This window comes from Corylus avellana, chromosome 11, assembly GCF_965113065.1.
Source record: "Corylus avellana chromosome 11, dhCorAvel1.hap1.2, whole genome shotgun sequence".
Lineage (NCBI taxonomy): Eukaryota > Viridiplantae > Streptophyta > Magnoliopsida > Fagales > Betulaceae > Corylus > Corylus avellana.
Window position 1 is genome coordinate 1303828 of NC_142500.1, and position 15628 is coordinate 1319455.

The 15628-nt window shown below is 36.4% G+C and overlaps 2 protein-coding genes across 2 annotated transcripts; both read left to right on the forward strand.

Moving 5' to 3' along the window:
- Nucleotides 1–3796: 3796 nt before the first annotated feature.
- LOC132165354 (uncharacterized) lies at nucleotides 3797–4450 on the forward strand. Its single transcript, XM_059575877.2, has one exon. The coding sequence runs from the start codon at nucleotides 3871–3873 to the stop codon at nucleotides 4321–4323; it is 453 nt and encodes a 150-aa protein (XP_059431860.2). The 5' UTR covers nucleotides 3797–3870; the 3' UTR covers nucleotides 4324–4450.
- A 6993-nt stretch (nucleotides 4451–11443) lies between these two features.
- PAO5 (polyamine oxidase 5) lies at nucleotides 11444–13694 on the forward strand. Its single transcript, XM_059575873.2, has one exon. It carries the CDS (start codon nucleotides 11810–11812, stop codon nucleotides 13487–13489), a length of 1680 nt encoding a protein of 559 aa, XP_059431856.1. The 5' UTR covers nucleotides 11444–11809; the 3' UTR covers nucleotides 13490–13694.
- The last annotated feature ends 1934 nt before the right edge of the window (nucleotides 13695–15628 follow it).

Here is a 15628-nt window from a genome sequence, read left to right on the forward strand (position 1 = left end):
TGGTGGAAAGATATCCTTTTCCCATCAGCCTCGTGCATTGTAAATTTGTAAATGATGGCCTTTTGTTGGTACTAAAAAAAGGTCAAGTATTGCCAAGGCATGTTCCTTGATTCTGAGAGGATACTTTAAAAAGCATGTTTTTGCTAGAGCTGACATGGAACATGGAACTTGGAAGCAGCTACTTAAGGAGGATGTGGGTGGGGACTTTGAATATTAATTATGAATATTCCTGGGAAGGGCTAGGATTTTAATTCACAGGAAATAAGATTTTTATTTTTTTTCTTGAGCAAAAATGGTAGGCCGAAGAGACCAATTATGGCTATTTTACCTAGGCATGACCATAGTAGCACTTACCCGCTAAGAGCTGCACAGGAAGAACCTAGACGGTGGGAACTGCAAGTGCTCATTCAAGTCTGACTGAATCATAACTTGACCCAGTCCCACTAGGACATCAATGAAAACCAAGGTAGCTAATACTAATCAGGCATATGTAGGGACACAGGAAATAAGATTAAAATTAAAAAAAAATATCACTAATGAAATAAATAAATAATTCAATAAGATTGAATTATTAACCTTCATGAAATCGCATTTGGATCCTCTCCGGTCCATTGGAGTCGGTTCCTATTAAAGTAGGAGCAAAATTGTCCAATTTTTTTTTAGACAATTATGCCCCTATTCTAAAGAGAACCAGTTCCCTTCCGGTCCATTTGGATTGGAGAGGGTCCAAATCCTATGAAATCTTGGTTGTTTTTTTGCGGGGCTAAGACAAGGAGGGCCATTTTTTTTCCGGCTACGTTGGTATGATAAGTAACACCTAGACTGTTATGTTAATTTCTAACTTTGTTAAATGTCATGTGGTTTGTTATGTGAAAATCCAAATTTAGTTACCGGTGTGATAAAGCGTAACTGTTAAAATCATTTTAACACTCTCCCATAAACAATAGAATCGTAGTTCAAACTCAAGACGCCTAGTCTAATATTTTGTTAATTGATCAATTATCGCATAAGAATGATTGGTAAAAAATAGTGAATTTAATTAATATTTTAAATTAAGGTCCTCATTCCTGAAAGGATGGATTGATGTTCCAGGTTGACACAGAAAATTGATGACTGAAAGGACTAGAAGAGTCAAGGAGATCCAAGAAGGTGACGAACAAATGAAAATGGCCAATTTTTTTTGTTTGTTTTGTCCGAATGAGCTAAATACCTTTATCAATTATTAATATAGGAAAATGATTGGTGGCACGTGTAAAATGGGCCCAATAGAAGGAATAGTAATCTCTCTTGGGTCCTCCGCCTGCCCCACCCAACTAGTGTCTGAGATTCTCACACTGTAGACAGTCACGGACTCTGCTCGGACTTCTCGCGCTGCAGTCCATTGATTGTTCCTCCCACAGGGCCCGTTGCTCCTCTGCCCCGACTACCCGTACCTGAAAATTACTGCGAACACAGATTTGCCACCATTTCTGCATCCTCGTTAATATTCTACTATTGGATAATTTATGTAAAAGATATTTTGGGCTGTGTTAGGCAAAGGCGGACCGAAACGGACCGGACCCAAAAATTAAAAAAAAAATTCTTAAAATTAATTCTAATATTTTTATTTTTTACATCATATCAATAACTTTTTATTATTATTCAAATAAAAAATTTACTATAAAATAAATTTTTTTACTTTTTTATACAAAATATTCTGACTTTTTTCTCTCATATCAATCAAATCTACTACAGTACCGTTTCACACACATTTTCCATTTTATTGCCAAACACAGCCTTGGTTCACATGGGCTATGTTTGGCAAAGGAGTGGCTGGATTGCACTCAAAATCTCAAAAAATTATTCACAAAATTAACTCTAATATTTTTACTTTTTACATTATATCAATCACTTTTTATTACTATTTAAATAAAAAAATCACTATAGATTTTATTTTATAAAACATTCTTACTTTTTTTTTTTTTTTTTTTTCTCTCACGTTAATTAAATTTGTTATAATTTTGGCCCACTTCCTAAGTCCACTCATTTGCCAATTGCCATACAGCGCACTAGCCTTGGTCCAACCCGGGGCTACCCCTTAAAAAGTAGTCAAAGCCGCACATGGCTTGACCCAACCCAAGGCTAACCCTTAAAAGATGCCGGTTAACCCCGCACCTAGTCCAACCAAACATGTGGGTAGCCCTCGAAAGATGGGCCCAACCCACGCACCTTGCCTGACCCAAAAGCCCTTTGAAAGCCTCAAATAAAAGACCCACTATCTCCCTTCAAAAACTAAGGTACGGTATTGTCTCTCAAAAGAACGTATTTTCTTTTCTTTTTTGGCAAATTACTGATTTGATCGTCAAAGGCTCTCTCCTGCGATCCCTCAGTCGCTCCCTCCCTCTCCTTTGCTATCTGCCATGATTGTTTCTCACCATTCATTGCCAAATCGAGAGCTCCATCTACACAGACTTGCTCCCCATGCTAAGGATTTTGTAAGCCAAATGTTTTGTAGACATCCAGAGTTGGAAGCAAAGCTTTTATCACAAAAGATGTGCCAATGCCCATGGCTCAACCTTCCTTTCGGCTGCTTGAGTGGAGTGGATTTGGTGGTGTGGAGGGAGAGAGAGAGGAGAAGGAAGAGAGAGTTGCAGAGACAAGCCATGGGGGTTTGGGTTGATTCTCGATCTTGAAGCTTAATTTTAGGTTTATGCCGAAAGTATATGAAGCTTTAGTACCAATTTCCCTTTATCAAAAATGGGTGTTGAAGGAAAATTTATTTTGGTATGATTTTTCTCACTAGGTTCCCCATACAACCGATTGGGTGAATAGATTTGTTAGTTTGAGGACATTTTGGTTGATTATAGTCTTGTGTTCTGCTTGGTTTCCTTTCGGTCATGGTTGCTGATAGAACATGGTTGGAGACGAGAGAGAGAGAGAAGAAAACAGAGAGTTAAACAAATAATAAAAGAAATATTGAAAAATAGTATTTAAAGAAATTAGATAGTGGAATAAATAGTCATTATTATGAAATAGATAGTGGAATAAATAGATAACGACCAATTATTTTACAAAAAATTGTCATTATTATGAAGAAAAATATAATTTTTATTTTTTAAAATAATATCAAATAAAAGAAGGATTAAAATAAAAATTTTTGCTTCAATTTTTTTTTTAAAATTTAAAATTTTGTTATTTTTTTAAATTAAAAAATAAGGAAAAATTTTCTAAAGCAAAATATAGTTTTTATTTTTAAAAAATTACCAAAAAACAAATAATAATCAAAATAAAAATTATTGCTTCAGAAACCTTTTATTTTTATTTTTTATTTTTTATTTTTTTAAATTAAAAAATAAGGCAAAAGTTGACTTTAAGTTAGACAAAATAGTTAAGCATTTAACATTTTCCTTCTTATAATAAATAGAAATGTCTAATGTGTAAATTATAGCTATTCGATTGGAACGTGATTTTTAAAGAGTGATGACACGTGGGTAGTTAAGGTTGGGAGCGTAGCGTGGTCGGCAGTTTTGGGCCGTGTAATGGGAGAAAAATAAATGTTATAATCTAATAAAACTCTTCACATTTTGCCCATCAAGATTTTAGGTCGCATAATGTCATTTGCCAAGTTGATGTAAAAAGGAACATAATTCCAGTGGATGACAAATAACACTTTGCCACCTAAAAATGGGCTAAACATGAGTGTGTTATTTTTCACAATCACAGATCAGAATGCAACGGATACCACCAAAAATGGTGGGTCCCCGTCCAAGTCCTAGACTCTTCTGCGTGGTATTAAAAGTACGAACCGTACGAAAAGCACAAAAGTTCCTCTCAGAAAGAGGACTGGCTTGCTTGCTCCTTCAGTTCCTCTCTCTCTCTCTCTGCGAGAAAATGGAGGACGCGCGAAAGAGAGACGGTTCGGCCACGGACGATTTAAGCGGCGAGGACATTCTGGCTTGGCTCTCGACGGAGGAAGACACGGTGTCGCAGCTCATGGAGCTCTTGGACGGCGAAGACGACGAAGACGCGGCGGAGAAGAGCTCGGTGAGGTTCGTAGAGGACCCATACTCGTCGCCGCTGGTCTTCCAGTCGTCGTACGTAACCATCAACGGAAACGAAGAGAGCTGTGGGTCGTCGTTCTCGGACTCGGACTCCTCGGTCATGGTTGGCATTGGGAGGTTGGTAGGGCGCGGCGTCGCGTGGGGTTCAAGCGAAGGGGCGGCTGGCGGGTGGGTGGAGGCTGCGGAGATCAAGGATTCGGTGGACGGCTGTGATGTGTTTGATTGGCATGAATCGGATGGTGAAGTGCTCGCCACGTTTCTGGGTGAAGATTTTGAGCAGTAAATACTGAATAGTGGTTTTTTTTTTTTTCTTCTTTCTTCTTCTTCTTCTGAAAAGCTGCTTTTTAGGGTTTATGATGGGTTTGGTAGGTTTATTAAAAGTTATATTACGTCTAATCTTTTATTGATTATATCCCACATGCCCCACACAATGTTTAATTGAAACCAAACAATGAATTTACATCTCCAACTACATTCAATTCAAGGACCTCTAATTTTCAGTAACACTTTATAATTTGCTTGTTCAAATTTTACAAAAATAAATCTCACTTAAACTAACTCCCATGATAATGCATGGCTTGTTACATCACTTCGTTTCGAATACGTAGCAAGCAAGCAGGGTCATAAGGGGAGACATATAGGTTTTAAAAAGTTTGGGGAGCGGTATAATAATAATAATAATAATAATAATAATAAGGGAAAAATATAAAAAAACCCTCAAAACTATCGGCCGTTTTCGATTTAGCTCTCTAATGTTTCAAAAATAATAAAGTAGCCTCCCAAATTACCAAATTATTGCATTTTGGCCACTCCATTAGTCAGAATCGTCAATTTGGACGGAAACTGAAGAACGACGTTGTTTTGTTAAGGGATACTTTATCACTTTTTGAACATTAAGGGACTAAAATGAAAATGACTAGTAGTTTGGTGGGCTTCTTTATATTCTTCCCAATTTATTTATTTATTTATTTTTTTTCATAAAAGGGCATTGTAGTAACTTACCCATAACAAAACGACGTCGTTTTGCAGTTTCTGTTCAAACTGACAGTTTTGACTAACGAAATGGCCAAAATGCAATAGTTTGGTAGTTTGGGAACTACTTTATCACTTTTGGAACATTAGGGGGCTAAATCGAAAACGGCTGATAATTTGAGGTTTTTTTTATATTTTTCCCTAATAATAAGTATCATATTGACCGACACATCACAGTATCACAATAAAAAAATAATTGAGTTTAGGTGTTAAAATGCGATAAAAGGATGGGTAGGTGATAAGAGGAAATTAATTAAAAGCATGGAATTGGAAAGGAGAGGTTACACCTACCCTGTAGAAAGGTCCATTGAGTTGGGCATCGTGATCCTCGTGAAATACCCCCAGCTCTGCCCCATTGGTGACACGTGCAAAACGCCAACTAACTTTATTTTTATTTTTTTAATAATTTTCAAAAGACCACACGATAAGAATGCCTCGAGGGAATCAATACACAAAAACTTACGTCCTCTGTCAGTTCGTTTGTCCTAAAGCTTTTGCAAAAGACTCTCCCACCTTCTAAATTCAACTTGAAAATTCTTCTTAAATATTTTTGGATTAATAATTTTTTTGGTACATAAGTTTTGAAGTTTTTTAATTTTTTTCCTTAAATTTTAAAACATGATAAAACTAGTATTTCAAATTTAAAAAAATACCGAATCATCATTTTCAGTTTAAAAAATTCTATAAGGGTGACCGAACCACTCTCTAGGGAAGTTTGACCTCAGCCACCCTCAAACTGAGTTTGGGGGTGGCTGAGGTCAAACTAGGGGTGGCCGGCTACTCCATAGAATTTTTTTAAACTGGAGGTGATGATTCGGTCTTTTCTAAAATCTGAGGTATTAGTTTTTTCATATATTAAAACCTAGGGGAAAAAATTAAAAAATCTTAAAACTCATGTACCAAAAAAGTTATTAACCCAATATTTTTTATATAGATATTTTTTTAGTGTTTTTTTTTAAAAAATTATTTATACTTGGTAAAAATATTATGTATTTTGAAAAGAAATTTATAATTTGTTTATAAAAAGTGTGTTAACAGTGAGAGTCTACATAGTGATATGAGTATGTGCAAAAAGCCATTATGGTTGTGTCATGTTTTAAACATGATCTCTGGGTTTACTTACTGCACCACCATTTAGTTTGGCTAAATTTTCTGTTGGGCCAGCAATTCCCTCTATTTATCTTAGCTGGAACAACTAGAGGCCCAAGGGAACAGTTAGTGGGCCTTAACAAATGAGCGATACTAATAGCCTATTGAATCTGGCATGGCATGAAGATTTCATCATCTCATTGCCAATGTCTGACATGAAATAAATAAATTGGGTAAAGTTCACTTAAGTCTCTCAAACTACTATTTCAATGATAATTTATTTCCCAAATTATTAATTACTACAATTTACCCCTCAAACTATCAAAACAATGACAATATACCTAATGCTAGCAAAATGACGAAATTACCTCTATAGAATTTTCAATAAGACAAAAATACCCTTAAAAATTTGAAAAAAAATAAATAAATAAATTTTAGTATTTTTGTTTTTATTTTAGTAAGGGTAATTTCGTCATTTTATTAAAATTGGGGGTACATTGTTATTGTTTTAGTAGTTTAGGGGGTAAATGATTGCAATTGATAATTTGGAAGGTAGATTATCATTGAGGTGGTAATTTGAGGAGATTAGATGGACTTTTGTTAAATACCATTTTGGCACCACGTCTTAAAAAAAAAAAAAACAAAAAAAACATTTTTGCACGTGTGTGTTAAACACCATTATAGGCCATAGCATAGCCACATGTACAGGTAGCAAAATAGCTGTTAATATTTTTAAGGGAACATTAATGGAGGTATAGAAAACAAAATTGAATGACACCACAGCTTGTGCTGTAATTTTTTGGACCTATTAGTTTAGTCTGCTGTTGGACATAAACTAAAATAAATAGAGTGCTTTCAGATATACTCACAACTCTTTGCAATGAGTCGCTACAATCATGTTTTTTTTCTATTAATTACTTCCATATTAAGGAGATATTTCAGGAGATTATGTGTCAATTGTCAACCATTATCGCTCAACTACCAACTATTATTTTAACTACCACATAAATGTAGAGCATCAATAGAAAATCGGTTATAGAAAACCCTATAAAAGGGACTCAACCCATCAGGTAAAAGGGTCGATCCATATCTTCAAAAATTTAAGCTAATTACTTTATTCTCATTCTAGACAAACATGATACCTTCAGAATCAGAGTATCTCCGGCCAAGGCCGAGGACCCTTTGACGTTCTTATTATTTTGCAAGTAATCCATCGTCGATCAAGTTGTACAAAAAACTGCTCTAACAGTCTGTTTGGTTTTTAGCTTCTATAATTTCTTTGTTGTTTGGTTATTGTAATTTCTGTTAAATTTATTTATAAAAAATCACAACTAAAATAACCATGCACTCTTCATGCCTTGGACGGTCTCTATTTGGAGGACCAAGAGGATACTATCGGTGTATTGGCAAAATCTATCAATGGGTCCATATACCCACTTTGTATGACAAAGACAATTCGGAAACTTTTTATTTTATTTTTTAATGCGTGGGTAATATGAGCTATTGAGCTTTCATTTCTATCAGAAGTATAAATAAATAAATAAATGGTTTATAGAGAGTAGAAAAGATATTCAAAAAGAAAAAAGAAAAAATAAAAATTGGGTCTCAAGAAAGTGGACATGGGCTTAAATGCTTAATCAAGAAAGTGGTCGTTAATAGTTAATTGTACTTCATTTCTATTAATAGCATTTTACTTTTGAGATCTTTTTTTTTTCATCTATCACTCACCTAATCACCACACTTAGTATGGAACTACATACAGATGAAGGGAGCCATGGCCTGCTTTGGATTTCATTTTCCTTTTTAATTTTTTTACCAAGTTAAATATATATATGTATTTTCAGGTTTAAAAATTAAGTTTAGCCTCTAGCAAAATTAAATTTGAACCCTAATTCATATTGGGTAATTACTTACAAAGTGAAAAGAATTAGAAATCAAATCAAGGTGACCCAAAATAACCAAGAAATATAGGGAGTAGATGGATGTAGATCCACTAGATATCAAGTGGGTAAAAAAGGCCAGTTTGTGGCTCAAGAACCCTAATATATCCTATGGCTTAAAGGCCCTAAACCCTTAGCCTAAAGGGCTCCTTCATGCCTCCCCAGATGAGGGGATATATTTTCTCACCAATCTGGGACTCTCAGATGGTCACTGTAATGAGCAGGAAGTAAGTTTCACAATCATATGTAAAGTAGATTATGATGTAAGGCATATAGAGAAAAGTGAAACCCAACAACAATTAAGCAATGATATCAACCCAACACCATTTTTCTACCCATCCCAATCATATCAATTCTGGCCCATGAAAAAAAAGAAAAAGAAAGTGAAATGTGGGTGTTAATCATTAATATCTTACTCGCATCAAAACAAAATTTGATTAACAAATTAAAAAAAAAAAAAAGGGGGGAGGGGGGGGGGGGGGAAAGTATATTTAATTACATGCTTTAAAGATAAATATTTGTTTGATAAATTGGGTTGAGAAAAGAAAAAACTTTATTTATTAATTTTTTTCTACACAACACAATGTTAAAAAAAAAAAAAAAAAAAAAAAAAAAAAAAAAAAAAAAAAAAAAATCAAATTTTTACAGCCTTGCACGTGATCCTACTGAGACCCTTGGAATCCAAGCTTCGGTGCTCAAGAAAATTTGGTCACGGGAGACGATGTGGAGCAATATCGGGTGATTAATAAGGGTTTTGACTTGCTTTGATAATGATGCATCACCCCAAGATACTTATTATATTAATCATAACGAATTAATGAAGTGTAATAGTCATTGATATTTTAAATTATAATGCAAGGAATCGCAACCCTCTCTTCCTCTAAGGTTGACCGTAATTTTTAATCCGACCAATCTTATAAACACTCATTTTTAATCACATGCTTTAATGGTACATGTCGGTTTAATAAATTAGGTTTTAAATTTTTTTATCCAATTTAATATAGAGAAAAACTGTCTTTTATATGATCTGTTAGATTAATTTTTGGTACTACCTGATCGGTGATGAACTACCAATAAAATAGTAAAAACGTTAAAGGATCTACTAGTTCAGAGACCTAGAAAACTCCAATACAATGAGCTCTGAATTTTGAGAGATGGGTCGACTTCTTTACCTCATGCGTTGCATCCCATTTTATAGGGTTTTATGTAAGTGTTTTCCCTAGTCATTCCACGTTCATCCGGTGGTGGTTGAGAGATAATCTCTAAAAATGTCATAATGAATTATTGAATAAATTGTTAGCACAACCAATTTTTTCTTTTGTTTGTTTTTGGGGGATAATTTCACAAACAATGTTTTGTAGAAGATTTACAAAGAATTGTTATATGTAGATGGCCAGTTTGGATATATTTTAATTGTTTTATAAGACCCCTAACTCAAAAGTAAAATTGATGTGAGTGTCAACCAGAAGTTCTAAAGAAGGGTATATTTTATTTTTTAAAGTTTCTTATGAGACTTTCAAAATTTGTTTAATAGCAATCCCTTTTACTTTTTGATCTTAGCTATGATACACACATATCTGCACTTCCTTTAATGAAGATTTAGATGGAAGTTTGGGGCCTCATAAATTATTGAACATCAAATCTTTTGCTAAAGAGATTGATCATCATCTGCATGAGATTGTTTAAAATATTGTTAAGGATGGGTCATGATATCAACATTATGATGGTGCTTACCGTCACCGAATTTTATTTTTACCTTTATCTCACATCATCAGTCAAAACCTTAGGCTGTTATCCAACCGCCTATAAATACTCGATTGATTTTGAAAGCAAATGATTATTGACGGATGGAGTTTTTTTTCAACTCAGTCTATTAAAATAACACGTGCCTAAAATGCATGTGAAAATTATGTGTATTTTGTACACATGTCTTGCGTTGAAAACAACTTTGATGGGAGAAATAGTTGTTTGTGTATAAAGTAAGTTGTCACTTCTCAACAAGGTTTTATCCAACACCCAACTAGAAAACACAATGAAAAAGGCAAATATATATATATATCTCAACAAGGTTTTATCCAATACCCAACTAGAAAACACAATGAAAAAGGCAAATATATATATGTGACTGGAAATCTTCTTTAGTGAAAGGTAAATCAGGCAATCTTTTGTCCATTATTAATTAGTTAACTGATTAGCAAAAGTAGGTTCCACCCATTCTCCAAGATTAACATAAGAAAGTGAGACTTTAAACGAGGTAGAAAGAGAAGTACATCGTAGGCTTCAAAAATCTCTTTCACTTGCCCTCCTACATTAAAATCTCCATGTCTTGTATGGACCATGACCTATTCTATCTATCTAGGAAGTAACCATGACCTGTTCTATCTATCTAGGAAGTAAGTTCCAAATGGGCCGTATGACTCCAAAACTAACGAATTAATTTTCTTTTTGAACTTAAAAAAACTTTTTGATAAGCAATGATTCATTGAAATTTACCTTGTAGAAAGTTAGGGATAGTATCTGGTAATATAGTTTATCATGGCCCACCTTTCAGGCTTAGCTGTGTCCGTCAAAAGACGAGGACTAGCATTATCGGGTAGTTCCCTCTCCCCTTAGAGGGAAATCGTCTAATGAGTCTAGCCCGAAAGGTACATCATGAGAAACCTGTATTCTCTGTCACATCGCCATTACTATAAACAGTATCACCACTTTGAGAATTGATTATGAATGAGAATATTTGCCGGCCATTACTTGTGTTTCACAACATCTACTTTTGCCACTCGCCCCCATATAGGGCTGTCCGTACTGATAGGATGCTCCTCAACTAGATGGGTGCCACATAACCCAAGTTATTGTACTCGCTCCCCAAGTTACTTAGGAGTAAGTTTCTAAGCTCATTTTCTTAGAATCTTTAACTGAGACATGGGAATGCCCATCACTAGAACCTCCGACGAGCCATCTATATTTGTCTTTTGTGTCTCAACATGTATTTTTAATTGAAGCGCCGGAATGCGGTCAACTACATAGTAACAACGCTAATAATGGCCCATTAAGCAATGATGCAAGCAAAACATACTAGTCCATCGACTTATCAAATTTTATTTTTATTTATAATTTTTTTCTTTCGTGGGAGGACCAGTCCATCTCTTTAATGAATATGATTGTTAGCTTTGTATGATTACCTCGTTATGACCCACCCAACGACGGCCCATCGATTGATCAGGACCATTGACTTGCAGAGTTGGTGGGCCGTCCCTAACCCCATTCTACATGGGAGAGGTTGGTGAAAGGCACTATCAACCTTTTATTTTTCTTGGCATCACAATATCATTATCTCCTTTAGCCTAAGGTAACTTTGAGCTTTTTTTGCAAGAAGTAACATGGTGGGCTTAATAAAGTGAAAAAAAAAAAAAAAAAAAAATTAAGTTCGTGATATTATGGTCATAAATGGCAATGGGGGATGAGGCCCTTGAGGGAGACCTTGAAAGCATCCAAGAGGGAAATAGTCACCACTTGGGTATGAGAGCTCTGCTATATATATTAATGGTAGAGCTCAAGAAAGTAGAGCCGTGTCTTTATTTACAAGAGAATTAAACAAGTATAATAAAAGAGTCATACCACAAGAGAAGCCTTTATAAATATTCTCAAAGGCAACTACTCAATCTCACCTCACACTTGTTTCTCTTGTCTGTCAAATTTCTCTTTTCAACAATGATGAGTAAGAGGCCAAGAATTGTGATAATTGGAGCAGGAATGGCTGGCCTTACAGCAGCCAACAAGCTCTACACTGCCACTGGAGGGAAAGACTTGTTTGAGCTGTGTGTTGTGGAAGGTGGGAGAAGAATTGGTGGCAGAATCAACACTTCTGAGTTTGGTGGTGACCGGATTGAGATGGGTGCAACGTGGATCCATGGCATTGGAGGGAGCCCAGTTCATCAAATTGCACAAGAAATCCATGCACTAGAGTCAGAGCAGCCATGGGAGTGCATGGATGGGTTCTCTGACGAGCCGATAACGGTTGCCGAAGGCGGGTTTGAGCTAAATCCGCCATTAGTGGAGCCTGTGACGACCCTCTTCAAGAACCTGATGGATTATGCTCAGGGGAAGCTGGGTGAAGACAGTGCGGGGAGTGAAGAAACTGATTACTCTAGGCTTGCAGCCAAGGCTTTCAAGATTTCTGCAGCCAATGGTGGTGAAGAAAAGCTCAGTATTGGTTATTTTCTACGACAAGGCCTTGATGCTTATTGGGATTCTAAAAAAGACCAAGAAGAGCTAGAGCTCAGAGGGTATGGGAACTGGAGCAGAAGGTTGGTTGAAGAAGCTGTGTTTGCAATGCATGAGAACACCCAGAGGACTTATACATCGGCTGGTGATCTTTTGACTTTAGATTATAGTGCAGAAAGCGAGTATCGTATGTTTCCTGGTGAAGAAATCACCATTGCTAAAGGGTACTTGAGCATAATTGAATCACTAGCTTCTGTGCTACCACCTGGTCTAGTCCAGTTAGGCCGAAAGGTCACAAGAATTGAATGGCAGCCTCAAGGCCATGAATCATCATCAGTCATGGAAAATGGTCATGCTGCTAGGCCTGTGAAGCTACATTTCTGTGATGGGTCGAATATGTTGGCTGATCATGTCATTGTCACGGTTTCACTAGGAGTACTTAAAGCCGGAATTCGTGAAGATTCAGGTATGTTCAATCCTTCCCTGCCTTCATTTAAGTCTGAGGCAATATCAAGGCTCGGATATAGTGTTGTCAACAAGCTGTTTGTGCAAGTGAAAGGCAATGATTTCAACCAGTTTCCATCTCTCCAATTGGTTTTCCATCGACCGGACTCTGAATTCCGGCATAAGAAAATACCTTGGTGGATGAGGAGGACAGCTACTCTGGGCCCAATTTACAACAATTCGAGTGTCCTGCTATCTTGGTTTGCAGGGAAAGAAGCATTAGAGCTTGAATCACTTGAAGATGAACAGATCCTTAATGGGGTCTCAACAACAATCTCTAGCTTTCTATCAAAACCCCACAAGGAAGCCAACTCTAACTCCCATGAATTATGCAATGGAAAGGCCAATTCTGTGGGAAACTCTCATGGAAGTGCAGTGAAAGTCACAAAGATATTGAAGAGCCAATGGGGTAATGATCCTTTATTTTTGGGGTCTTACAGTTATGTTGCTGTTGGGTCAAGTGGCGATGATTTGGATAAAATGGCGGAGCCACTGCCAAAACTTAGCAGTTGTGAGCCTGCTGCTCCCCCTCCACCACTTCAAATTCTGTTTGCAGGAGAGGCAACACACAGAACCCACTATTCTACAACGCATGGAGCTTACTTCAGTGGTCTTAGAGAAGCCAATAGGCTTCTTCAACATTATCACTGTGTCGGGGTTTAGGACACTTAGTACTTAATTTTTTTTTTTTTTTTAATGAAGATTTGTTTCTATAATATCACTCTCATTTTCATCTAAAGCATCTTCTCTTTCTTTAAAGTGGGTTAGAGTGGGAGGAAAAGAAAAGAAAATTATCAAGGATGAAAAGAGAGAGAGAGAAGAGGGAACATTTTTAGATGTACTGCAAGAATTAAAGAACTTTCTTTCATTTTTTTTGTGTTGCTTTCTCTTTGTTTGTGAGTGTAGTTTTGCTTTTCATTTGATCTCTTTATCCTCAAAGCAAACCAACTGAGATTGTGTTTGACATTTAATATCTAAAAGTAAAGAACAAGAAAGCTTTGGATCCCACCTCTCTCTCTCCCTCTCTCTCTCTCTCTTTCTCTCTCTCACCAAGTGTGTTTTTGTTTTGCTTCGTCCAATGGACAGGATCCGATAAACCCGGCTCTTTCCAGCTTGGGGTTCCTTTTCTAGAGCTGAAGGCTTGTTTCACTGCCCATGACATTGTGTTCTTGAATCCAAACGAGCCCTTATCACACTCACAAGAGGGAAACTCTAATTTCTAAGGCATTCCTTTGTTCGATTTAGTTTAGACCATTGAGTACTTGGGACAAACAAATGAGCTGGTCACATGAATATGGGATAGAACCACCAATCTTTAGGGTCCCATGTAGTACATCTCCTCCCCAATTGGCCAACAGGAACCAATCACACCAGTAACCAAAATGTCCTTAACAAAGAACAAGACAGAATTTGAGATGCTTCTGGTCATCTTATTTCTTTGATTTTTTGTACAGAAGCTCTCTTGGGTTGGACCCATTAGAATGTTAGGTCCCATTCAATTCATAACTTGTTGGAAGCCAGACACACACTCTAAGACAGTTAGCTCTTAGTTGACAGCACCAATGGCTTAGCCAGTTGGTACCATTAGATTTCTTTACAAAGCAAATCAATGCTAGATTCCGAAAATGACTGTCCATAAGCATAAATAGCACAGATACCCTTCACATTTCTCATATCAAACTAATCTCAATCCCTCATACCAACTGGCATAATTTGAAGCTGAACAATGGCCATGCTCTGTCATAATCCAAGTCCACATCCCTATATATTTTTCTGTCGGATTTTGTAACATGTAGAGGTGTTTTTTTCGTACCAGTTCAGTTATTTGTACAAGTTGACATAAATGTGATACAAACCTTGGGTAGAAAGAATTCACCCTTTTGTAAGGAGAGGGTGCCCAATAATTTACATATACATGGTTAAAATTCTACTTAAGCCATGTGGGAAATTTAGGATCGTAGCATACGACCACGCTCATTCTAATGGGTCCAACCCAAGAGAATTGAATTCACCCTTTCAGCATTCGTGATTCAACCACAAAACTGTAACTTATTCAATTCCCATGCTCGAAGCGATGGCTGGCTTTGATACCAAATGATACAAACCTTACCAGCTTGCAAATGGAGGGTGCTCAAAAGCTTATATACACATGCTTAAGATTGTAGTTACGTTATATGGAACGATTAGAATCGTAACAAAAAGCTATTGGGTAAGAGTTTTAGGCATGAAATTCAAGGGAAGACAAGGGACATGATACAAACCTTGGGTATAAAGAATTCACCATTGAAAACCGACTTGCAAGGAATGGGGTGCCCAATAGTTTATATATACATGGTTAAAATTCTACTTAAGCCATGTGGAAAATTTAGGATTATAGCATACGACCACGCTTTGTACCCAACGTCTACGGCGTAACGGCGGCTCACTCTATCGACATTGACCCAATAGTAGCCTTTTTCTCTTTTGACATCTCTACTTATCTTTCAGTATTCGTGATTCAACCACAAAACCGCAACTCATTCAATTCCTCATACTCGAAGCGGTGGCTGGCTCTGATACCAAATGATACAAACTTTACCGGCATGCAAGGGGAGAGTGCTCAAAAGCTTATATACACATGCTTAAGATTGTAGTTACGTCATATGAGACGATTAGAATCATAATAAAAAGCTATTGTGTAAGAGTTTTAGGCATGAAATTCAAGGGAGGACAAGGGACATGATATAACCATTTGGACCTCATCTTGTGACATTTTCTATCATAACAAACAACCAGAAACAAATCACAGGATCAAAAATTTGC

Coding starts and splice junctions, on each gene's coding strand:
- LOC132165354 (XM_059575877.2), top strand. CDS start 3,871: ATGGAGGACGCGCGAAAGAGAGACGGTTCGGCCACGGACGATTTAAGC.
- PAO5 (XM_059575873.2), top strand. CDS start 11,810: ATGATGAGTAAGAGGCCAAGAATTGTGATAATTGGAGCAGGAATGGCT.